The following is a 26,513-nucleotide window of genomic DNA, read 5'->3' as shown; positions in this document are numbered from 1 at the left end:
AACCTTTCCTCCCTTAAATTACTCCTTCCAAGTATTTTGCGATGAAAACAGTAGCTGTCATGGAAAATCGGGGTTGTTGTGATTAAGTCTGACTGTGGTTTAAGGCCTTTGAGAAAGAACGTGGAAAGCCGGCTGTAAGCAGAGCTTAATGAGCTGTTTTCATGGTTATTCTCAAGGCCAGAACGCCACTAGAAATGTGTACAGTATAGACTGTGCCGTAAAGTTTTGGTTGGAAACAGGGACTCTATCAGGAAAAACTTAGCCATGTGTTACTTGTGTCCTGAAACTTTGAGTGATGGAACTTAAAAGTAATAGGAGAGGGACTGGAGAAGCAGCTCAGCAGTTGAAAGGACTGACTGCTCTTGCAAACGACCCAGGTTTCCAGCACTCACCAGACACTAGATAACCATCTGTAACTCTAGTTCCAGAGTATGATATCCTCTGGCTACCATGGCAACCTGCACACACATGATACATATGACCTCATGTAGTCTACACACACATACATTAAGAAAGCAGATTAGTTTTATTTATATTCTGCCCTGCACTCTTTGCTTCCTGATCCATGCCATATGAACAAGCATTGACCTCTCACTTCACACTCCTGCCAAGCATGACATTCATCTGTAGCATGGTTACTACTCTCTAATTTTAGCCCAGTTTGCAAGCATTGAGGGGAGGGTGGGAGCAGAGCAGTATGACATAAAAGTATTTAGCTTGGCAAGGAAAGAAATACAATTATATTTAAAGATGTGGACAAAGGGGCTGGGGATTTAGCTCAGTGGTAGAGCGCTTACCTAGGAAGCGCAAGGCCCTGGGTTCGGTCCCCAGCTCCGAAAAAGAAAAAAAAGAACCGAATCAAAGATGTGGACAAAGAAAGTGGGGATGAAGTAACTAAAACCGTTAGAGGCTAATGCCATTAAAAGGAGAGAGCTGCTTTGCACTGGGACAGTAGGAAGGAAAGGGGCCTAAGGGGCCCCTCACTGAAGGCTTCAGCGTATAAGGATGGAACTGTATTTGACTATTCTGTTAAAGGTGAATGTCTGGAAAGATTCAGGAGTGATCTTCTCTAAAATTATCATCTAGGAAGTGTTTTTCCAGGTGTAGCTACACAGACACTCTGCTACTTCATCTGTGGTCCAAGAAGACCCAGGTACATATCAAGCTGGCAACAGAACTTGACATTATCCACGTGGTGCTGGCTTTGTGAGCGTTGTAGAATGCAGGAGTGGCAGGTAATGGCGGTGTGCACTAAGGTTCTAGAGAAAACCCTGGACAGCCAGGCGGTAGATAACAAGGTCAGAGTCTCTGGCAGCGTATGAGTGGACTGTACATGAAAATGGGAGGGTAAAGCCTAAATTGCAGTGGAGACCCCAGTATACTGGAGATACCAGGAATGTAGAACATTTGCCAAGGAAAGCAACAGGCACCTAGTAGAACCAATCCAATAGAGAGCCCGTGTGTGCGATAGGTAAGAATTTCACCTACCCCTGGTTCCAGCATGAGTTCTCTGCTTCCAAGGCCAATGCTGTGTAAATACGTCTAGATGACTGTTAAGATGCCATGTCCCTGCTGAGGAACTGATACTCTCTGAGCCAAAATAAATCCTTAAGTTGCTTCCATCAGATATTTTATAACAGCAATGAGGGAAGCAGCAAATACAGTCTCAAAAGCCCAACTCTTCTTGTGGTGAAAGACTTCTGGGAGGTTCATGATGACTCACAGGGAGATCTCTGACCTGCCCAGAATCCAGAATAGGACCAGGAGTCACCTGTCACCTTTATCATGTCAATTTTTGCCACATGGGAGAAGCTGCACTTAATCTTCACGAGGGTATTAGCCTAGATTTTAGGCTTGCGTATTACAACACTTGTGTGTCCTCCGACTGTAGCACTGAATTCACTCATGGACAAAGCTTTTCATTACCAAACACAAGATAGCTCCTGTTTACTGTTGCTTCCGTGACTTTGGACCAATTCTCTTCTTTCTAAAACACTTCTTTGACATATACTTGGTCAGTAGTCATCAGCATTCACCCTGACCCCCGTGACCCAGTGGTCCCAGGATTTATTCTCTTCCTCTTAGCAGTTAACTACATTCTGCTGTTGGTCCCTGGCAAGATGCATGAGTAGATGTGTGAGTAGACTTAGAGCTAGGAGTGCCAAGAGGATGCCATTGGTTTTAAAGTGTCTTCTCACAGACACCTGTAACTGTATGAGGTGACTTCTCTAGCTTCCTCCCCCATCTTTCACCTTCCTCTTTCCTAGTAGGAACAGAAACAGAAAGCTCCCAGACTGCTGACCAGTATGTATAGTTTTTGGTCTTGGGAAATCAGGAACTTTTCTGGAGAAAGAAAACTGCCAGTACTGTATCCCACAGATCTGGGATTGACTGATAGGAACCTGTAGTCCTTGAATCTCACCTTTGCGAGCGAAGAACTACCTTCCTACACTCTAGATTGTATGTTAGCATGTATGGGAGCTTTTCCTTAGCCTTCCTTTTCTTCCCCTGTTTAAACTTCAGTCAAAGACATCAAAAGTCTAAGAAAGTATGAGAAAGAGAGCCCTAGACTTGCACCACCATTCCTCACAGGAAACTTAGAGGTAAAGGTAAACAATCTTGGCTGGAGAGATGGCTCAGTGGTTAAGAGCACTGACTGCTCTTCCAGAGGTCCAGGGTTCAAATCCCACCAACCACATGGTGGCTCACAACCATCTGTAATGAGATCTGATGCCCTCTTCTGGTGTGTCTGAAGACAGCTACAGTGTACTTATATATAAATAAGTAAATCTTTTGAAAAAACAAAAAGGTAAACAATCTGAGGAACAATGTAATGTTAAAGGAATTAAGCTTTGGCTCTTCCTGGAAATGATAGAACAAGAAAAAGTCTCCAAATCCACCCTCCCAGAGAAACCTAACAGGATCTCCTGTTGACAGCTACCCTTCTTTTGCCATTCTGGTTTATCTTGAATGGTGACACTTAATAGGAGTACAGCCCTCACCTGCAGCAGATAGATGTCTATACCCTCTCCTTCAGTGTCCTAGACGCCACTACCCAGATTCCCAGTTCTCAGAGCTAAGGTGATAGGTAGTTGGTTCCCTTGGTCTCTGCCCAGCTCACCCCCAGCCAAAGCCTCCCAGACATGGCCTGCTCTCAGGGTGCCAGATATATAGGCCAGTCAGGGTGAATAGCATAAACTCCAGACCCAAACAAGCCTTCAGGCCCTATGGCCATGGTAAATGCAGCCTCTGAATACAGATCCTTTAAGTTGTGCAAGGGATGCTAAAATACCTTACTCTCCCTTAAGGCAATCAGAGCCAGTACCTGAACGAGAAACCTCCTGCGGACAGATGTGATTTTCCTGATGTTGATGCTGAATTTTGATGTCAGCCTGTGCTGTGCATATCTACTGTGTACACATGCTTCTCAGTATTTTCAACTTATAGCCTCATCATCCTTTAAAAAAAACCTTCCTCAGGCACCCAAATTACACTAAATGATCTGAAACCTTCCCTCAGAGCCTGCTTGCCAATCACTTCAGAACTAGGGCTTTGCGGCTAGAGTGCTTAACAGAACTGTGGTCACCAGCCAAGAGATCTGATGCCTGCTATCTTAGAAGCAAAACAAGAACAGGATATGGTGATCATGGTTAAAGTTCAAAAGCCACTCCGTGCCTGTGTTAACCCAAAACCTGTGACTACAGAAGAGTACAGAGCTGTCAGGCCCTTTGTGTGGTATAACACCTATCTGAAAGCTCTGTGGCCAATGTTTAGGAGCAGAGCAGCTGCAAACAAGGTCCACCCCTCACTCAGTTCTCCTCTGAAAGTGGAAATGATAGTCCCAAGCTGCCTGTAGAGCAGCACTAGTAACTGTGGGCCTGTGCACTGTGCACTGGGCACCTGTGCAAGAGGCTACTTTGAAAGCCCCGTGGAAGGTGGGATGACTCACAGCTTCTGTATTCTGTGCTCCTTTTCTGCCTTGTGGCACTCTCTCCTCATCCAAGACACCAAGAATTTCTGGGTAATCAGATGGGTCCCTAGAAGCGAGTCACCATGCATTCACCTCTCTGAAAAGAGACATGTCTGACCTTCATGTGTCTAACTGGAGCCAGAACCCATAAGCACTTCTACCATCCTCTGTAATGAGGAGCCCAGTGGGAGGGGAATAGTCTTTGTTCTCAGGCCTGAAACACATCTAGGACATCTGAATTCAAGCAGGGTCCATGTTTATCTGGCTCCAACCCCCACTCCACATAGCAGCCCAGCCTTTGATATAATCCCCTGCTGTGAGCAAGGAGAGCCAAAGGTGGGGGAAAGAAATGGTGAGTGCTCGAGACCTCTAATACCTCTGAGGAAAAGGAGCCTGCAGCAATAGCCTCTGTGCAGGTAGCCTGCAGGCCAGACACACACCCTCTAACTAACATGCTGGGTTTGGGGGGTTTGGTTTGGTTTGGTATGTATGGATATTTATTGCTAATGATGGTGTAAATACAGGAGGAGATAGTAATCTGCCTCAGGTATTGTAAGACACCCAGAGAATGGGGTAAATAGTGGCTGAGGAGGCAGAGAGAGGGAAGGTTCTGTTGCTGTGTTTTCTTGGCAACAGACAAGCAAACTTTTCTAAACTGCAAAAGGCCAGCATGACATTCCTGTGGGGACCCTGAAGGAGGGCATGATCCAGCAAGTTTTCCCATCTCATCTTCACTTCTTCACTGGATGGACAGCTGGTCAGACATAACCCAGAGAGCATTGCCACTTAGCAGTGTGAATTGATGAGCCAGGCCTTGCAAAAGGCTTTATTGGATTGCCTATGGTGGCACTATCTCTGAGTGCTGAGTATCCAGCCATACCTCTAGAATACCTGTGTAGATTGCTACAGGGCCCTATCACCTGACTCATCTTTCTTCTCATTGAGAGCCTACATATCCTGAGCTGGGATATTAGAGAAGTCAGATATGAAGGAAGGGCTCTCAGCCCCTCTCCGTCAGCAATGTTACAAATAGAGATGAATGCACTGAAGGTTAAGCTTATCAACCCTGCATAAGGCAGCCTAGTTGTTTTGAGTAAGCACTTGGTGTTGCATGTCGCTTGAACATAGCAAGGAAGCATACCACAGCTCTTACATGTATGTTTGATAAAATGGTGCATGGGACCATGGACCATGACTGTACTCCAAGGTGTCATGATTTTTTTTGAGCCAGAATTCATGTGGCATCCTTGCATGTCTAGAAAAAAGACTCACAACAACCTGTGTCACTATACCCACCCTTAGAGTTAGCATAAGGAACCTCTACTATATCTTCTAAGAAATAACTTCTGCCAGTTTGAAGATCTTTCACCCACAAATTAGATTGTGTTGTTTTTTTTTTATTTGGTTTGTTTTGAGACAGATCCTGTGTAGCCTAAGTTGTCCTCAAACTTTCTCAAGCTGAGAATAACCTTAAACTTTTGATCCTCCTTCCTTTACCTCCCAAATACTGGGATAATAGGTATGTTATACCTAGTGCTGGGGTTCAAACCCTGGGCAAGTATCTACCAACTGAGCGACCACCTCAGCCAGTGCTAGGTGTTTGGTATGTATTATCTCAAGTTCTCCTCAAATCAACTGAGAGATCTGTGCTTTCTCACTAAAAAGAAATGGCGAAAGGTTAAGAGATTTGTTCAGGTTAAGTATGCTAGCATGTCTTTAACTCCACACTTGATCAGAGGCAAGTGGATCTCTGTGAGTTCAAGACCAAGCTGGTCTACAAAGCAAGTTCCATACTGGTCATGGCTGTATAGTAAGGAAGGAAGGAGAGAGAAAGGGAAGGAGTTAGAGCCATGGGTGCAAGCTTGCTGAGAGGTTGAGGTTGATTTGTTTCATTGAAGTTGTACCTAGTGAAGAGCAGGGAGGCAGCACTAGGCTGCTCTCTCTAGGCCCTGAGCCCAGGGTTATCCAGCCTCCTGTTCATTTTCTCAGCCTTTCTAGGTACATGTTCTTATTTAGGTGAATGATTTGGTGGTACAAATACCCAACAAGTACCTGTAGTCCTATTCATCTGGTTTTCAGGATCTAGTCAGCATCAGTCTAGTCTGGCATGTAAAATCACCTCATCCTGGAGCAGTATACAGAGGTTGAACAAATGCACCCCACATCTTGGGCAGAAGCAGGAAACCACTATGAAAGCAAGATTGTTACTATTGGTATAATCCATATCCTTCATAGATCACTGCCCCCCAAGTTTAGTTTTAGCTTATTTCCTTTATTCTGGGCCTAGAAGTTAACTGGGTTGTTTTTGTGCAATTTGTGAAGGTTTATTTTGTTTTGTGTCTCAGGCATACCAAATTAAAGTAGAATGTACCTAGAGATGAAAGCAGTTTGAAAACTTTTAAAAGGCTTTATTTCTTAGCCATGATACTTAAAATACTTGATATACTTGTATGTACATATTATGTCTCACAGGCATGGGAAAATTCCTTTTTTATTTTTCTTTTCAGATGAGCAAAGCCACCAGAGTTCTCTTTGTTATGGTCTTAAGCTCTGTTTTATACATTTTGCTAGCATTACATGGACCACTGAAATTTAGCTAATTTATTCTGGTCTATTTTCAGCCCCTTATTGCTGCTCTTCCCAAGACAATTCCAATAAAACATAAGCATCCACCCATACAAAAGTCAGACAGACCCGTGGATGAGTCAGAGCTTAGTCTCATTGGAGCAGTATTTGTGTGGGGGGCTTCTCAACTCTCAACTGCTTGCCCATTAAGACTCTTCTGAGCTCTGGAGCCCTGCACATCATCACCTGCTGTCAACATCTTTGTTGATGCAGCTCTGCTTCAACTTTTAGCCTCAAACTTGGTAAAAGAGAACCTGAGTCTTAGGGATGAAAGAGAGAAAGTGCTTCAAAATCTCGAGACATTCTCCTTTGAGCATTAGGCTTAGATATTAAGAACAAGTTATATTTATATCTGAGAAGCTTTGTATACCAGCCACAGTGTTCAGTGACTTCTACATAATACTCCACATGCTATAAGCAAAACTTTTTTTGTTGTGTCCAAAGGATATAGCCATGCTCCTAAGAATTCTGATATTAGCTTCTCCAAGTGTGGCAAGTCATATTACAATTGGAACATACTGGTGGTCTCTGCATTGTGGGAGGCAGAACAAGTCTTGGAATTGTCCTCAGAAGACTTCCACTGACTTGAGACTCCCAGACGAGAGAGGCAGCTGATGTCCTTCATAAGTTTCCAGAGGTTCTTCCGGAACTTTAAGCCAACAAAGGCATAGAGTACAGGGTTAAGGCAGGCCCGAAGGTATGCTATCGCCTCTGTCACTAAGACGACATACTGAAAGCTGGTTATGGTACTGTATTCCCAACTTATCCACTGGATTAACATGGCAATGTTGAAGGGTGTCTGGGTCAGCAGGAACGTAGCCACTACAAGGAAGATGATCTTTAGAGATTTGTGCTTCTGGAAGTTTCGAGCGTGAAGCAAGGTCTTGATAATGCCTGAGTAGCACAGAATCATAGTGAGCAATGGCAGGAAGAACCCCAGAGTCATCTGTAGAACAAGAACCACAGTCGATATCGCCTCGTTGTGGAACTGACAGATAAGCCTGTCAATATGTCCAACTCTGCTGTAGATGATCTGTGGCAAAGAAACCAGCAGGGAGACTACCCAGATGAGCAAGCAAGTGACTTGGCCCCAGATCTTCCACTTAGCCTGCCTGTTGAAGGCCTTGGTAGCCTGGACCACTACAACGAAACGATCCACCGTGATGCAGGTGAGAGTGAGCATGGACACGTAGAAGTTCATTGCATACATGCTTCGAAGAGTTTTGCACATGGCTGTGCCAAAGACCCACTCATAGGTGCCTGCGTAGGCCCAAAAGGGCAGAGTACAGACAAACACCAGGTCAGCCAGGGGCAAGTTCAGCAGGAACACGTCTGTCAGACTCCTCAGCCTCTGGTAGAAAATGTATATAATCAGAACCAGGGAGTTCCCTAGCAGTCCAAGGACAAACACTACCAGATACATGCAGGGCAGAAAAACCTCCTTGAACTTTAGGAAGCGTTTGTGTTCCTGGCTGTTACCACTGGAGTTGTTGAAGAGCCAGGGATCTCCCCCGTAGACGTCATCGTCCAGATCTTTCTCTTGATGCCCATCATCCATGGCAAACATCTGTGAGTCAAAACCTAAAAGTTATATTTGGGTCTGTCCAAGTGACCTTCTTTCTTCCCACTGCCCCTATTAACTCCACTTAGGAAGCAAATTATCTCTAACTGTGTTTGGTATTATGCTCAGTAAGAGCAGTTGGCTGAAGATGGCCATTTCTCAGTGGAAACTGCTCAGCCAGTGTGAGGGACTCTTCAATAACCCTAAAAAACAGGTTCCTCCCATGTTTGTCCCATAAAATGCTCAATTGTTTTTTTTTTTTTCTGTTTTGTTTTGTTTTTAAAGACACCATGTAGTCAAGTAGACACAGTAGCCCTTTGGCTTTCTTTGTGTTTGTTTCATTTTTATTTGGTATTTTATGTTTTTATGTATATGGATGTTTTACCTGCATGGATGTCTATGAATTGTGTGAGCAGTGCTCACCAAGGCCAGAAAAAGGCACTGGACTGACTGGGACTGGAGTTACATATGGTTGTGAGCTACCGTGCAATGTTGGGAATTCAGCCCAGATTCTCTGGAGAACTTGTCTGGTGCACTTAACTGCTGAGCCATCTCTCCAGGCCCACAACAACTGCTTGGAAACACAGGACTGCTGTCTATCATGAAGGCCTGTCTCCATCTACCTGGGGACTCATAGCAAGTGCCCACCACTCTCTGTCCTATGCTAGTCAGTTTTATGTCAGCTTGGCATAAGCTAGAGTCATTTAAGAAGGGCTCCCACTTGACAGAATGTCTCCATATGACTAGCCTGTAGGCAGGTCTGTAGTGGTTTTCTTAGTGAGTAAGTGATGTGCAATGGCTCAGCCCATTTTGGGTGGGGATACCTCTGGGCTATAATAAAACAGGATACTCAAGCTAGAAAGGATCAAGCCACGTAAGTGATGCTACTCCATGGTCTCTGCTTCAGTTCCTACTCTCAGCTCCTGCCCCTAATAACCTGTGATCAGGACATGTGAAATGAAATAAGCCCTTTACTCCCCAGGTTCCTTTTGGTCATGATGTTTTATCACATTAGAAACCTGAACAAAAATAGCCCCGTGCCTCTTCTAGGTGCCTCTTACTGTTATCCTTGGGAGCTTGGACGAAGATAAAGACAGTGTCTGACTGGGGAGTGCTTCCTACTCACCCTTCCTCAGCTATATAAAGAGCACTTGACTTGGAAACGGGAAAACCAGGTGCCCAGAACTTTGACAGAGCTGATTTTGTTGTCAGGGAGTTAAGGTACTGTCCTGATTCCCCAAACTAAACTTTTCCATTTATCATCTCTTAACAGTTTCTGACATCTATGCTGGAGCCTCAGATCCTGGAGATCCCTTTACTTTTGGGAATCTCTAGGAAGGTATATGTCCCCATGAAGAGGCATGGCTTTAACTTCCTTGATTAGCCATTCAGGACCTAAAGGTCTCTTTGAAATGGAAAGCCAGTTAGACTAGTACATGAGTAGGGTAGCTGCTGAATAGCTTTGCAGCAAAGGACACATAACTGCCTTTCTTGCCCAGGACTTGATCCTCCATGGTTGTCGTGTTCCTGACCCTGCTCTCCCCTATGACTGCCAAGGACCACAAGTAGGACATAGGGTAATGTAGCCTGTGGCCTGATTGTAGAGACAACTGTGACAGTATTTGGCCCGAGAGTACCAGGCCAACCTTGCCAGTGTCCTAGATTCATTTCCTGCCTGGGTGGATTCTAGAAGATGCCTTAAAGAAATGTTTGGGCAGAACTTCTGTAATATTTACCAAGACAGAATATTCCATGGTCAGATGAGGACATGTAAAAGTTGAAGACACCCTCCCCTTTTAATCCATGTGGTCAGGAAACAGTGTCCATCCTGATGCTTCTGCAACCTCTACCTTCCCTGCCAACCTCACCATCAAGGAAGGACCTTGCCTTTAAAACAAGGCTACTCAGTGAAGAGTCCCTACACCTAGACCTCAGGCTAGATCTCTGGTCTTGATAAGCTGGTAGTAGGCATCCCGCCCCATAGCTTTCTGAGGTGCTAAAATGGTGTCACATATTTGTGTGTATCTTACTGACTCACATGGGGACAATTTATTTTTCACCATTTAAAATATGAAATGAGCAACTTTGCTCTCCTAAGAGTTACCTCCGGTTCTCTGTTGTTACCTCACTTGTATTTGCTTTCTTGTTGTCCTATTCTTTTCTGAATCCAACCTTAGCATGACTCTTCAGAAAATGTACAAATCAGTATTATGTTGGTAGGTAGGGACTAGACAGTACAAATAGAATATTGAAAAATCACTAGACTTGGAGAGGTAGCTCTCAGTAGAATACTTGCTTTACAACCATTAGCACCTTATTCAAAAAGTTAACATTTCTTTATAATCAAAATGTTGATGTAGGAAAATGAAAAAGTAATGAAACTTTTGATATAATATAAAAAATAAGCCTGACAGTAAATTATAATTGTGTATAAAACATAAAATGTAACCCAGATATTTCAGAAGTACTTCTAATTATTTTGGAAGTTTCAGTATACGTAAATTGCTGAAAACATAATAAATATGAGAAAAAACACACACACACACAAGAAAAAACAAACAAAAAACCCACCATGGGCTATTACTGTTACAACAAATAGAAGACACTTCTGATCTTCCGGCTTCCACCTCCAAAGTGCTGGGATTGCTGCCATACCTGGCACTTAACCTTTTGTGGTCACAAACCTTTGAGACTCTCATTAAAGCTTCTCTGAGAAATAATGTACATGCACCTATAATTCTAAGGCTTCCTGAACCACATATTCTATAGGCTCTTGTTTAGAGACCCTTTGATAACATTTATAATTTTGACTCTAGTCTTAAAGGACCAAACTCTGTCAGCACTGGCCTTTGGCAAAATTACAAATTACTTATTTTATCTGCTTTCTTTGTCTGTCTGTCTGTCTGTCTGTCTGTTTGTTTGTTTGTTTGTTTATAGTCTACAATGCCTGCAGTTGTGCATTATTTATTCTGAAAAAAGTAAATAGTGATTGTGGATTATAGCTTATTTTTTAAGATACAAAAGAACTAAAAATAGAAAAGTTATTGATTGAAAATAGACCAGTGACTAGACTGCTCTATATTCCTCGGTGGGTCTGGTTGTGCCATTACTGCCTTTCCCATCCTTTTATAACCACTTGCTATATTCCAGAACCACTAAAGTAGTCTTCATATTTCTCTAACCCTTACAGCAGCCATGGCAGTGAGGGCTGAGAATCATGAGTAGCTGAGTTCAGTAGCTTGCACCATGCTGCAAGCAGGAATCTGAGAGATCCAACGAAAGAAAGCAAATGACTCACCAGAAGAGAAGCCCCAGTAGCTTTGTTCCAGAGTGAAGTGTGCTTGCTAAAGGTCTGCCTCTGGTTCTCTCTGATGTGGTCTGTGTTTCCGTCAACTACTTAAGAGCCTTCAGCTAGAGACCTGCCCCTCTCTCTATCCCATAGGCAGAATCCACATGACGAGCTTGACAAACCTGCCCACTTAATTTGAGAGTCAAAGATGAAGCATGATTCTGATGCTTCATGCTCCCTTTTTCTTGACTTGGCACATATTCTACTGTTAAAACCTAATAGGATTTCCATTTGTTAACTAAAAGGGAGCAGTAAGTAGATTTGACTTTTGTCAGTCCACTTAAGATGGTGGACTTTGTGTGTTAAAATCACTAAGTTTACTGATCACACATATCTTTGGAACATTTTGGGTCTAGGCCAACACTAAGTCCATGCTATGGATTAGACTCTGTGAATGTAGATCCAGTATTTACTACAGATATCTCAAAGTATTCCTGAGGGCCAGGTATTATCTCCATTTACAGATGAAAACATAGGAACCAGAACCAAAATAACTGGTGAATTCAGAGCTACAAGCTCAGGTTTCTGATCATTTGACCCTCTTGCTTCTAGGTAATTGGTTGTGCTTGAGGGCCTGCTGTAGCCCTACGCGTTGGCCCCACAGGCCTCTGGCAGGCAGCACTCACCTACCATGCTTATCTTGGCTAGAACTGCCTGAGGTTACCCTCCTGGACCTTCCCCCATCTAGTACACACTATGATCTTGATGCAGTCTGGTTATTAGTTTCCGTGAGCTAGCATTGCTGACTTCTGTGGAAAATTACCCTGGAAGTCAAGAACTGGGAGTAGGACTAGAATCTAGAAACTAGTATTTGATTTTTCTGTAAGACAGGTATTATATGGAGGCTTCCATGTACAACTGTTGGGTTTTACTCACCTCCTCATGGATGCAGTAAACAATGAACACAAGAATAGATGCATAGGCTGCATCAAATACTGAGAGGAAGATAGTTGAAACACTTCTGTTATGGTTTGCCCTGGAGTTATCTGTATTTTGATGCTAATTCCACTGTCCCAAGGACTGCTGCCTACTCAGGACTCAGGTGACTTCACCAGAACCTTCTCCCCAGTGAATTTGTAAAATACAGGTGAGGGGCAGGTACAGGATAGAAGGGGATCTGTCATTGGATGAGATGGATGGATGGGCGAGAGAGAAGTTTGAAGGAAGAGGAGGAGACTAGAATGGAAAGGAAGAGACAGGAGGGAGAGAGAGAAGCCATGGCAGGTGACATTAAGATTCCGCTCTGTGTATTTACAGGTTGTTTATTAATGTTCTTAAGGGATGGATGGTACTGAGCTTTGTATGTTTAGGTGGACAATTATATCTTACCAATTGGGTCAAAGGTTATTGTGTTGTGTGTTCTTTCATGTGTAGATTTAAGTGTAATGGAGTTTGTGTAATGGAATTTGTGCTTCTGGCAAGATATCCAGCAGAAATCTGGGGGCACTGCGATGCCAGACCTAGTGGGTATAAAAGACAACCTTACTTTTTTTATTTTTTACATTTTTACAACAACACCTCTCCTTCAAAAAGAACTCTTTGAGTGCTAGAAAGATGGCTCAGCAGTTAAGAGTACTTCCTGTTCTTGCAAAAGACAGATTTGATTACCAGCACCTAGATGGCAGCATACAACCATGCATAACTTCAGTTCATGTCTGTGAGCAAAACATTCATACACATAAAATCTAAAGTCTAAAATATCTTAAAGATACCTTTTAGGACAAGACAGCCCCTTAGACAAAACCACCTACCCTGGGGAATGTAAGTTCAGAGGGATCCGTTTACTGCATGTATAGGATGGTACTAGAATGGCCTGAGGTTTGTCAAGCATTGCTGTGCCCATCTCAAAATCATTTATGTTCCTCAAGGAGAACAGAGAGATTGTTTGTGCATGAACATCTAAGGTACATGTGTAGCTCTCTGTGAAGAGATTTGAGAGTGTATGGTACTTTTGTTTTAGCTATGGTACAATGAAATGTCCTATGTAAAAAAAAAAAAGATTTGCAAGTAAATTTGAGGAACTAGTCCATTTGAGACTACTTTACATAAACAAATAGCCTTTTACTATTCATATCTGTAGTGTTCATTGCTCCAAGGTCCTTAAGTTTCTTTGACTCAAAGATCTAAACTTCTCAAGAGTTGCCTGTGTCTTGCATTTCCTCAGAAATACTTGAATATCTAAAATAGAATTGAGAGCAGATTGGCTGTGGTAGGCACTATTGCTTCAGTCTTATCTTGGAAGTCTTGTTTTGTTTTTGTTTTTTTACATTTTCTACTGCTTTGGGGAGGAGAGGTTAGCACAGAGCATTGATCAGTGGCAGAATTGTGGAGGACAAATTCAAGTGGCTGAATATCCCTGAGGGAATAGTCAGCCATTTGCAAGTGGGCCAGAAATGGCTTGCTAATTGGTACCTGCAGGTTTGTGTTTTCTGATCAGACCATAAAAGCCAAGGTCTTAGAAGTGCTGCTTTTTGCTTGGCTGTTACACAGAAAGGATGTCAGTTACTACAGTGAATGTGTTCTATACCATTCTGTGTAACACCAGCCTACGTGGTGACTAAAGCCTTGAAGTATAGCTAGTGCAAACTAGGAGCTGAATTCTTAGTTTATTTGATCCTGATTAATGTAAGTTTACATGGGAACTTGTGGCTAGAGATCACTTTTGGGCAGTGCAATCTGAACTAAAGATTCTCCCAGGCTTCTTCTGGAACCTGGGAGTCAGTAGAATAAGTGACAAAATGGAGAGAAACCTCTGAGGAAGACCATAAGCAAGACATCACAGGCTGCTGGCATTTCTCAGGTGGAGCTTCTGTTCTAGTAGAATTCTAGAGAATTGTTGTCTACTAATAAAATGAAAAACAAGTAACAATATTTGGAACTGTGACAGAGGAATGCCGAGGCCTAACTGGAAGTACACAGGTGACTCCTGACAGAGAGGTATAAGCTTCAGATGACTAGGATTAGGGCCCTTAGCCTCTGCCTTGTTTCTGTAACTCCTTATTCTTTTTTTTTCCCTTAAGACTTTTATCTGTGCAGTATTTTGCCTGCATATTTATATGTGCATCATATGTATGCAGTGCCTGTGGGGGACAGAAGAAAGTGAAACTGGGGTTATAGACAGTTGTAAATCACCATGTGGGCACTGGGATCCAAACCTGCATCCTCTGGAAGAGCAGCAAGTGCTCTTACTGAGCCATCTCTCCAGATTCAAAGATTTATTTTTTGTTTAGTTATTATCTATGTATGAATGTGCATGTGACTGCTCATGCCTGAAGACCCCAAAAGAGGGCAGGGTATTAGATCTCTTGGAACTGGAGTTGCAAGCAGTTGGGAGCCACCTAATATGGGTGCTGGAAACTGAAGTTGGGTCCTCTGGATGAATAGCAAGTACACCTAACCTCTGAGCCATTCTTTATTCTTAAGTAAATTGGAGTATTGATTACATGGGCATTTGGGATAGAAAAGACCTTACACTGAGCCTAATAATGCAGACATTTGTTAACTATAGACTATATGTGCAATGGGATTCCTGGGAACACTGGGATCATTACTTTAGAGCAGTGGTTCTCAGCCTGTGGGTCCCAACCCCTTTGGCGATCACATCAGATATTTACATTAAAATTCCTAACAGTAGCAAAATTACAGTTATGAAGTAACAGTGAAGTAATTCTATGGTTGGGGGTCAACACAATGTGAAGAACTGTATTAAAGGGTTGTAGCATTAAGAAGGTTGAGAACCACTGCCCTATAGAGAAGAGCACAGCAAAAGACTGGTGGGCATTTCACCCTAAGAAGCCAGAGAAGGTAATGATAGTCTCTTTTAGGGTTTAAATCTCAGCTCTCGTCCAGACAGAACACACCAAACCAACATGGTTCCACGAGAAGAGGTTTAATGAGAGAAGAGTAGAAGAGGAGAGAAGTAAAGGCTGGCCATGAGCATGTGGACAGAAGGGGGCAGGGAGGATGGGGAGAGAAGGGTCAGGGACAAAGAGGGCAGGAGAACAGAGAAGAGAAGACTAAGAACAAGAGAGAGCGAGGAGGGGCCAAGCAGCCCCAGGCTGTTGCCAGGTAGCTGTGGGGGTGGAGCTTGGACAATACCAAAAGGCCCTACTTCTGAAGCAAGGAAAGGAAAAAGGTCACTTGAGAACACTGATTTTTCTGGGCTGAGAAAAACCATGTCAATAGGAAAGAAAGAACATAGCTGTAGAAGGAGATAGGGTGTCCTTTAGTGGTCCTGCTTGTGTTTCCTGCCATTCTCAAACTTGTTTTATTCCATAATGCATTTATATGACTACCTAGGAAAGGCCAAAGTTCCCAAAAAAAATGCTGCAAACCAGCATGTGAAGATGGAGTGCATGTGCCTGGTATACAGGCAGGCAAGAACCTTTGGTGAGAGGAAGGTTTGCGATACACTGACCGTACCCCTGGAGCATTTTGAAAGAATCCTCTACAACCCTTGAGAAGGATTATAACATCCGGAGAAGTCATACTGGGCAGGAGACCTTTTAACTAAGACCTTCACATGGGAGCAGACCATTTTCTTTTGGGCTTATGCCTTTCTGGGCATCGTTATCAACTGAAGTTGTTTGATTGTAAGACTCCTGAGAGCTACTAGCCAGACTGGGAGAAGAGTCCTAGGTGGGAACATACTGAGCTGCAGTCAGGGTATCTGATTATGGCACCAGCCCTGCCTTGGAGAAACAGCTGTGGCTCATGTCCCCATCCAGGAACTTTTATCTGCCAATGTATTTTGAAGTTCAGTAATTTTGCAGATGTTCACAATGTTCCATGGTCAGATAAATACAAGAATAATCCAAGAATATACAAGATAGGGCATTAATAGCCAAAGAAACTTTTATCCAAATCTAGCTTGATGAATCAGTGAGGATAGTGGTTTTACTTACAGGAATATAGGTAACATAGGGTGCTGCCTCACAAGAAGCACACACTAGAATAGGTGAGAACCAGTAAAAACTGTATCTCTGGAGTTAGGACCAATGTTGGGCTAGAAGTCTCATCTCGTACCCTGACAGAACACACCAAGCCAACATGGTTCCACGTGGAGAGGTTTAATGAGAGAAGAAAATTCTCTGTACAACTTTCAGATTGTTCCATGAATAGTCTCCTCTCCCCAGCAATCGTTTGCTGCTTTTAAAACTGGGGTGGAGGGATCAGGGGATGGGACTTTGAGTCTTGTTCCTTCCTTCCTTCCTTCCTTCCTTCCTTCCTTCCTTCCTTCCTTCCTTCCTTCCTTATTCCCTCCCTCCCTCCCTCCCCCCCTCCCTTCCTTCCTTCCTCCCTTTCTCCCTCTCTTCCTTTTTTCTTTCTTTGAGACAGGGTCTATGTATGTAGCTTGCTCTGAATGTCCTGGAATATTCTTAAGTCAACCAGGCTGGTCTGGGACTTATAGAGATCCACCTTCCTCAGCTTCCCAAGTGCTAAAGGCATGTACCACCATATCAGGCAAACTGAGTCCTGTAATGCACTTCTGTCTTTAGCTTACTGAGTCTTAAGAGTGCTTTCCTCTATTCAAAAGGGAATGTTTGAATGAAGAGACAGCTAGACAACTGCCTAAAATAACTAACTTTCTAAGAGGGAGATGTATGCAACACTTGCTCCTTGGGTGTTGGTGGTCCACAAAATACACTTTGGAAACTGGGACAGCCCCAGTGCCAAGGCAGCTCCTTCTGTACTCCTGATAGTGCATTAGGAAGGAAAGAGGAGGTAGTATTCATTCTGCCCTCTTTCATATATGGCTCTGTCCCATCTCTGCCTAGACTTATTCTTTTACTGACTGAGCTATAGTCATGGTATCTGATTCTGGAACCAACTCTGCAAGAACTCCAGTTATTTACCCCAAGGCCAATACTAAAAGGAAGGAGGCAGTAGCACTGTTGTCACCCCTGCCTTCCCACCTAGACGATTTACTGGTGTTGGGGGGAGAGTGACCCATTGGTGTCTATGTGCACTTACACTCCTTCCAGGACAATCTCCTACAGCCCTGCTATCTTCACTCTGCTGTCCCCACTGAAGTCCTTGCTTCACTGTAGACCTCCGGTACAGACCTCAGGCTATAGGACTTTATGTGCTGATAACTAAGAGCCTGTTCTCCTTTGTGCTGTTTCAGGGACACCACATCAAACTCATTAACCCCTGAAGACACTGAAGACATGCCCCTGGGGCAGGATGCTGAAATCTGCTTGCTGAAGTCAGGAGAGCTGATGTAAGTGGCATACTGCTGAGGGGCCCTCCTGTGCTCTGGGGAGAAGGAGTCCCAGGGAATGGAGTCTAGAGAAGGGACACTTGTCTGATCAGAGCCAGAGCTGGCCCGACCCAGTGGAATGATGCAGATCTTTGAGGGCAATGGCATTATTCAGCCTGGGTGAATGTGACTCAAAGACTCAGATGCCAGACAGTCAGTTATAACCAAAGGACAGACATCAGCTCAAGTGAGTAGTGATTAAAGACACAGATACATACGGGAATAAATAAAACAAAAGCAGGTTTTATTAAGAAAAGTTAAGAAAAAGTGAGGAAATTTAAAGAGTAAGACAGGAAAAAACATTGAGCTGTTTTCTGGAGGCAGAACTTGTAGCAGGGTGAGGCAAAGACTGAGGTGACTTCTGTTGATATGGGCTAATTCTCTGAGCACATTACAAGCCAAGCAAATTGAAGATTCGCACATCCTGGATACTTTCTTCACCCAGCTGGGGAGATAATTGTGTGTCCTTCACTTGCTGTTATCACAGTTTGAAGCTTCCTGCTTATCTCTGACTAGTTTTTCCAGCTGTTGGTCTTGGCTGTCTGCCGGCCACAGCTCTCTAGCTATTGATTTTATAGGTGTGATGGTCTCAGAATTTGATGGAGTCAATTAGAAGTTCATTAAACTCCTCCCTTTGTTTGTACTTGTTTGTGGCTTATTTCATTTTGTTGTTTTGATTTAGGCAGTACTTGGAATTGAACTCAGGCTCATAAGATGAGTGTTCTAACACCGAGCTACATCCCAACCCTGCTGGCTTGTAGTTTTACAATGGACTCTTATACTTGTTTGTGGAGAGCTAACACCTACTGCTGTCACACCTACTAAGATGTGGCTGTGGTTTTTCTGTATTGCCTCATATCCAGCTCTTTGTCTACAGAGCCGGATGAGATTTCTTCCTGTACCCTGGGGTGGTCTCCTTTCTTACTACATGGAAGACTCATGTTAGGAGCTGCTCTGATCCACAGTTTAGTCTGTTGCAGTTAGCTGAATTGGAAGCAAGAATGTGTGCAAGGGCAGCAGGGCCTTGTTAGGGCCCTTGTGGAAGTGGGAGCAAGCCAGACACGTGTATATGTCCTTCAGGAGGGCTGTTGTGTAGTAGGAACCAGCTAGTGCCTTATACATATCCCTTTGTGGAAGTGGGAACCAGCCAGATCATACAGACACTGGCTTTTCCCCCCAGAGCCCTGTCCTTCCTCTTGTGTGGTCAGCTTGGCTATCTCATAGCCAGCTGTAAGCTCTTGTTTTCTCCTTCCTAGGTATTTTAGGCCTGAGCCCTGATATCTCTTTTAACTGCGTCAGAGGCTTCAGTTTGTACTTTTTATTTTTAAAGCATAGTTTATATACATTAAGCTTGTCCTTTAAAGAGTATAATGGTTGGATTATTAATAAATAATGTAGCATCATAAAAAACATGACTAAGAAATTAGTCTGTCACAGAAACGTTCCCTGTGCTTCTTTATAATCTTCCTTCACTGCCCCTATCCTTTTTTTTTTTAATCTATATTTAAATTTGTTGGGGTGCCATTAGAGGAAAAGGTTTCTGGGGGGTTGGATAATGGAAAAAGCTTGAACACTTGGTCACATGCATTTCCCCTCACCACCAATCGTTATGCTGAGCAAAATATGTGGTATTTTGGTATCTGCAAATTTTATAAGAGCAAATATTTCTAGGACAATAATCCCAGAGTAAGGTGACACTTATCAATTCTAAATACACACAGTACAGTATCTAAGACACTAAAGGCCTTAGAAACTGACATCAAGTTAGGAATTTAATCAACAGTTTCCCAATCATGACTAAGAGTACAATTTTAACATCTCTATTAGGAATTACATATTGGAGGCCATAGGTTGGCATTTAAACTTAAAATGAGAATAATTTCATAAATCTCGTTCTTTACAGTGTACTAACAGGGGCCTTACCCATGTGCTATTATATTAAGTAAATACTACTGTGTATAAAGGGGGAAAAAGATCAATTATCAAAGATCATAATGTAGTTCTGGAAGACTCCACACTCTGACTATACACAGTATATAATAAAGGGTGCGTTTCAAACGGCGGTAACATGCAAGGATAAGGTTGTGGAAATGGCAGTGTAGTTTTAGCTGGCTACATTGGAATCTGTGAGGTGTTTAGTTTGCCAGTTCTAAGGACAAATTGTTACTAATCCTTATACAGTTGACATCTGAAAGCACAACATACAGCACCCCATTAAGGACCAATGGGGTTTATGAGGGGAATAAAAAGACTGATCTATAAAACCTAAATGTAAGGATGGACTTTATTTTTTTAAAAAAATCTTTTTAGGACTACAAATTACAAAGGAAGCAGATCGCTACACAGAATCTAATGAATACATTTGCCTGTGCATAAAACTTTATCAAAGTCATTCCTTTTACAAATTCACCCCACCCACCAATGTTTTCGCTATAATGCTCTTAAGGTTACTATACCTTTATTTCAAATTATATTACATGTTATTCTCAAGATAGACTTTAAATACCAAATTCTTGGCTTCTAAGAATGGCACCTTCAAAATGAGCAATTTCCACTCAAGTCTCTGGTGGCAGTATTCTTACTATTTTCTTTGATCAATTAAAAAAATTCAAAATGTTCACTTTCAACCTTTGCCAAAAAGGTGGCTACATTTTCCCCTACCAACTAACTATAAATGGATAGCAAAAACAAAAGCAATGAAGGCAGCCATTAAAACAGATTAATCAATTGAAGTATTTGGCTCACAGCAATTAAAAAAATGGCAACTAGGGTGAGTTACTAGGTGCTTGTATATAGCAGAATGAGGCCAGGCCCAGACAACTGAATGGTGGACCGCTAATGACTGTCCTTCGCCTTCACAAAAGGAAATGGAGTCGTGTCCAGATCCTGTTAGAACATGCTCACCCAAAACACTTCCAGCAATCTCATGGGTTAGTGACAAGACATTTCCTTGACTCGCTCCTTGTGGGAACGCTTTCCTAGGAGTCTGGCTGTATCCTGGGGTAGAACATTTGTATGAGGAGTATCTACTTGTTCTACCTGGAAAGTTGCAAATGAACCTAGAAGGTTCTGGAAAAGGGCTCAGCTTCCTTCTTCCTACCTCTGCCATGTGTAGTTCTCAAACTCAAGTTTGCTCTCCATGGCTTTACTAAGGATGAAACCCAGAAATCAACAATATCTGGAGTTAAAAATATAAGAAAATGCTCACATATAACCAACGTCAGGATTCATGTTAAGGATTCAATCATCTGCAGGATTTTCACTGATGAACAGGGCTCTGGACACACTGAGTTATCACACAAATCATTGCCTTTTGAGACTTTGGATACTTTTACAGTTTAATTTGCAAACAGAATCTTTTTGTAACAAATTATTTTTAACCAAATCGTATCTTGAAAACTGTTTATATAGAAAACCCAGGGAGTAAAGTGCTCATTGTGGAGGGCCTTACATCACATTATCACAGTAGAAAACACAGGAGGTAGAAGGTAACTGAAAACCAATGCAACATCAGATTCAATGCTACGGCGCCTGCAGCTCCTTACACACGGATTCAGAAACCAAACATTTCCAGTAACCATAAAAACAGTTAAAATAAAAATTGCCATGAAAGCCCTTATATCATGCTTGAAATAGGGAGGTAGGAAGATGTAAGAACCAGGACACATGAGACATGACATTTTATCTACAACTCCTGTTTGCTTTACTGAGGATGTTGTTTCAAAATTCAGTCACCTTCTTCAGCTTCCGACTCAGATTCCTCCTCTGCACTTTTGAGCCATTCTACAAACTTCTTCATTTGCTCAAGGAAGGCGCTTTTCCCCTTTGCAACATGTGCGTCTTTATACCACTCCAGAATGGGCTCCTCACTCAGGACCTCATCTTTATAAAAGAGCACCACTATTCTCTGGAAGGCTTTCATGAAGTGAATATTGTCATAGCAATACTCCTGAATCTTCAGTAACAGAGTCAGCTCAGACTGACCTTGAGTAGTGAAGGCAGCAAGTAGAGGGCTGTATTGCTTCAAGTGCTTGATGGCTTGTTCTGCTCAAGCTCCTCTTTTTTGTTCCACTCCACGGTGCTCATCACACTTGACCACACTGTCCCAAATGACCACTGGTTCTGGGATGTTATTTTTTTCATCTCCTCCTTGACATATAAAATTATGTCCTTGAATGGGTCACCGCAGGACATCTGCTCCTGAAGCTCCTTCTGGAGCTCCTTCTGAGCCCCATGGTCTGCTGGTTGCGGACATATTCTGAAAGCTCTTTCAAGCCTGCCTCGGTGAAATACTTGGTGAAGTGCTCAACACTTCGTTTGTTGGCAGGGAACAGCTCCATCAGTCCATTGTCCATGCTGACTTTCCGAAGACTTGCAGCAACTGCATTGATGTCTTTCTCATTTATTCATGATTTAAAGAGCTTTACAGCAAAAGCTGCTGAAACCCCTTCTTTAACCAAATTCTCGTTATAAAGACTGTTAAGAATGAATGCATTGAGGGTTCCATTAGCCAAAAGGACCCCAGTCAACCCCGAGCTTGTTCCTCTCCGACTCTGAAAATCCCTTCAGGAAGAGTAGTAACTTTTTAACTTCATCTTCAAAACTCTTTCTCCAGGTATTTATAGTGCCTGATTAACTTATTAAAAACCTGAGCGAATGCTTGCATGGTCTCTAGGTCTTCTTGTGCTGCAAACACACAGACATGTGTGCGCATCATGTCATCTGCCAGTGTACCACCTGGGGCCAGCATTCCGCCAGCCACCAGGATGTCAAAGAGTGTTTCTGCATAGCGGCGGTAGTCAAGTTTTGCTCCAGAAGCATCAAGAAACTTAGCTACTGCTTCCAAATCAGTACCAGTTTCAGTTAAGCCTTGAATAATACAGTCTTGAAACTGAGTAGGGTCAAGCCTCTCTTTTTCATCTCCACAAAGTCTAGGTGAAATTGGTGATTTTAGCAGTGTTCAAATTCTTTGTTCAAATTCTCCTTAAAACTACGAGCTTAAAGTCACAGCTTTTAGCTTAGCCACTAGTTTCTTTTTCTGGTTTTAAAACGCTGGCCTGATAGCGTTGGTTTTTGCTGCTTTTGATTATTCATAAAAGACATCCAAATTTAAGGCGAAGAGAAAAGAGCCAGAAATTCCCGAGCTGGCGGCAACTGCGGCACTGTCTCGTCTGCGACCGGAACTTCCCTATCCTTTTTTTTAACGTTACTTTTTGTGTTGTCAGTTGTTGCTCTTTGGTTACACACACACACACACACACACACACACACACACACACACACACACACACGGGTGTTTTACCTACATGCTTATTTGTGTAAACCTGACTGGTGCCCACAGAGACCAGAAGAAAGCATCTTCAGATCCCCTGGGATTAAAATTAGGCAGTTGTTGTGAGCTACCATGTAGATGCTGGGGGCAGAATCCTGCTGAGCAGCCTCTCCATTCCCGTTTTGTTGTTTGGTTGTTGTTGTTTTTATTGTAATAGCAATGAATTTTTTTGTAGGAAATAGAAATAATCAAACTATTTTGATCTACCTAAATACCAAAAAGAAACAGTCTTTATTTGGGAGTAACACTGTAATGGGAATCAATACCTAGTAATCTGTGTGACAAAGGAATGTTGTTAGAGAAAAAGGAGGACGACTACTGTTTTGAATCCTTAGCTACAATGTTCCAGAACAAGGGTGGCATCAGTCAACCGTTGGACACACAGCCTTGCAGAGATAAGTTCTGTTATGTGCAATTGCAGGGCCTTTGTGAAAGTTTGTAGTTCAGAAGACTTCCATGCTAGCTCTTGTGAACAGGCATCATAATAATGAGATTTCCTCCTTTACAACCTGCTGCTTTTCAAAAAAAGTTTTGGCTAAAAGTGACTCCAATGTTTTGTTTTGGCTTTTTATTATTTGAGGGAGAAAAACCTGCAAGGGGTGGGAGTCTCTCCAAGAATCAGAATTAGACCCCACCCTCTACTTATAAGATGGGGCACTTTAGGACAGAAGAGGTTTGGGGGAGGGGCACAGCACTGAAAATGACTCTTTATTCTCACTGCTTTCAGCATGGCCATCTGTCTCTTTTATAGACATGGATACTGGTAGTCTTTTGGATTTTCTAAGTTTTTGCTTATGTTACTGTTATTTGTTTCTTTTATTTTAGTTTTTGTTAAGACAGGATCTTATGTAGCTCAGGCCTAAAACTTACTATGTAGCCTGAAGTGACCTTGAACTACTCATCCTACTGCCTCTGCATCCAAAAGTGGGTTATAGCACTTAAAAGCTTTCAAGGTTTTGTAGCTTCACCATAGCTTGGCACCAGACAGTTAGTTTTTCTGGTGATAGTTCCAGTGGCTGTACTGTCGTTGTTGAAAAGAACCATTCACTCTCATGCTAACATTTATACATTACTATGTCAAGGATATTAGGACACAAAGAAGACAAAAGACCCCTTCCTGGGGACAGATTTTATATTGTGATGAGTAATGACAATGAGCAAGGAAAATAAGCAAACAAAATACAGCATGGTGTTTGAAATAGAAGAACATAACTGAAGAGTAGGCTTAGAGGAGAGAGGGATTTGCAGTTTCGTGTAGACTACATTACAATGGTATGACTTGGAGGAGGTAAGAAGTTGCCAGATAGCCACCTGAGGGAATAGTATTTCAGGCAGAAGGAACAGCCATGACAAAACCTTTTTTAAAAAAAGATATTGCCTACTAAGTTAAAGGTGTTCAGAAATAAGTTTTGGGATGCAAAGAAAGAGAAAAAGACCACAACACAAAATGAAGTGTCTAGACAAGGCAAACTTATTCTTGACGAAGAAGGAGTACATGGGAAGAGCAGACACACAAGAGACAGGAGGTGTGTTTGGTATTTATTATAATACAGTTGGAGACTGTGATTTTCCCCATTGGCTTAATTCAATTGGCTGGTCTTACACAGCAAATAAAGGAGGAAAGAGAAAGAGGTCCCTGTTCAAAGAGAAAAGGGTCACTGTTCCTAGCCATCAAATTTCTGGAATATAACAGCAGGCCTTTGTGTAAATAAATAGAAAGTATTATTAGGAGAAGGTAAGTAAAATTTGCATAAAGTCTTAACAAGATGGAGGAGATAAAAAGACTTGAAGGTAATGTCCTAAATACAAGTTTTATAGTATATGAAAAGACTCATATTTGATATTTCTTAACAAGAGTATGAAAAGGAACCAGTGTTAGGTTGACGCAGAGGATAAGGAAGACAGGATCCAAAAGGAACAGAAGTTCATATCAGTGGGGCCTTATTAGCCATTGTAAAGACTTGGGTTTTAATATGAGGGGAACAAGAATCCAAAAATCATATTCAGAGCTAAAGAGTCACTTGATTATGTTGGTTGGTTGTTGTATAAAGAAGACATGGAGCAGCCAAGGGCAGAAACAGGGAGGCCTGTTTTTGAGGGGAAGATATCATAAGAATTCTGAAGAGATGACTCAGAAGTCAGGAGCACTGAAGTCAGTGTTACTGCAATGGCCATGTGAGGAAAACATGGTTGTTCCCATTCTAGAGACTTGGAAAATAAAATTCAAGACAGTTGTGAAATCTGACCCACACTCTTCTCAGGTTCGACCTTTGAACCCCTTGCACATCAATCTGCAGAGAGGGACTGAGGGAGCTTTGTCTAATTAGGTGAAAGGAAGAGGCAGGACTTAAAGGAAAGAGGGTGGCTGAGCTGTGGGGCCACCTCACAGGTATAATAGGATTAAATCAAGCTCAAACCCTGCCCATAAGGGACTCAGAGCGAATCAGGCTGCCCTGCGCCGCCCCTCCACCTCCCGAGTTTTCATGAGTTTTCAGCTCCAGGTGGGCAAGGCTGTCCTTTATCTCTCATAGCCATGATGAAGTGTCAGGAACTGTACCAACTATATGGTAAGGAGTGCCCAGGCTTAACCTACCAAGAGTCTCAAATCTCAGGTTACCTCAGGTCGTCCATTAAACTAGATCTGCCTTTGAACTTTTATTTTAGGATCAAATTACCCCTCACAGTAGAGGAGATCGCCAGCTTTGGGGAGGGAAACAGGGAGCTGTTTGTGAGGTCCAGTACCTACAGCCTGATCCCCATCACCGTGGCTGAGCCCGGCCTTACCATCAGCTGGGTCTTCTCTTCTGATCCCAAGAGCATCTCCTTCAGTGTGGTCTTCCAAGAGACAGAAGACACGCCACTCGACCAGTGCAAGGTAGGCCAGGCTCCCGGCGGCGCCTCATTCACTTAGCGATCTCTACCAGGGTCCTGAGCATACACTCCAGGTGCCTGAGCAGACCTTCCCCAGAGCGGGCAAAGCACCTAAAGCTTGATTGCCCTGGGGAAAAGATGACCCAGAAGTCAAGTTCTGAAGAGCTGTCTTCACACAGCTGAAGGTTACTTCTGTGCCTTCTGTTCCATTTGACCTTGGGATAGAGCTGTAGGTAAATCTCAGAGACAGGTAAGAAATAGGATTCTGTTTAATGATAACTTTCTCACAGAGCTCTAAGGAGCAGGATTGGGATACTTGGGGAGGTATGAGCTTCATCTCCAGTTATATCGAATGTTCAATATGTCGCCTACAAGGACAACAGCAAAGGAAGCCCCACTATGACTTGGGCAGTTGAGCTTGATAAAAACCCAGACTATTCTAGGTGTAAAATGTTGGCAGTGCAGGACTGCATTTCTTAACACGTGGCTATACACTAGAAACCCACGGAGAGCCTGTAAACCCTAATCCGTAGCCCAAAGCTC

At 42.8% G+C, this 26,513-nt stretch overlaps 2 protein-coding genes and 1 pseudogene across 5 annotated transcripts in view; 1 reads left to right on the top strand and 2 right to left on the bottom strand.

Annotated features, from left to right (window-relative positions):
* Fyco1 (FYVE and coiled-coil domain autophagy adaptor 1) overlaps nt 1–26,513 on the top strand; it is a 67,273-nt gene that overhangs the window by 33,452 nt on the left and 7,308 nt on the right. For all 3 annotated transcript variants that reach the window (XM_039081318.2, XM_017595602.3, NM_001106870.1), the window contains 2 exons: nt 17,633–17,728; nt 25,764–25,974. In XM_039081318.2, the coding sequence (XP_038937246.1) occupies nt 17,633–17,728; nt 25,764–25,974 (307 nt within the window). The remainder of the gene's footprint in view (nt 1–17,632; nt 17,729–25,763; nt 25,975–26,513) is intronic.
* Nucleotides 6,358–11,525, bottom strand: Cxcr6 (C-X-C motif chemokine receptor 6). 2 transcript variants are annotated; one of them, XM_039080642.2, is made up of 2 exons: nt 11,455–11,525; nt 6,358–8,162 (listed from the first exon to the last, which is right to left on the bottom strand). In XM_039080642.2, the coding sequence occupies exon 2, from the start codon at nt 8,160–8,162 to the stop codon at nt 7,098–7,100; it is 1,065 nt and encodes a 354-aa protein (XP_038936570.1). In that variant the 5' UTR covers nt 11,455–11,525; the 3' UTR covers nt 6,358–7,097. The 2 variants fall into 2 exon arrangements, with proteins under 2 accessions (XP_038936570.1, NP_001096057.1); NM_001102587.2 differs by lacking the exon at nt 11,455–11,525 and having other exon boundaries at nt 6,364–8,153.
* On the bottom strand, nt 21,447–22,870 carry Bzw1-ps2 (basic leucine zipper and W2 domains 1, pseudogene 2; annotated as a pseudogene).

Source organism: Rattus norvegicus, chromosome 8, assembly GCF_036323735.1.
Source record: "Rattus norvegicus strain BN/NHsdMcwi chromosome 8, GRCr8, whole genome shotgun sequence".
In the NCBI taxonomy this organism is placed as follows: Eukaryota; Metazoa; Chordata; class Mammalia; order Rodentia; family Muridae; genus Rattus; species Rattus norvegicus.
This window is presented reverse-complemented; position numbering and strand designations above follow the sequence as displayed.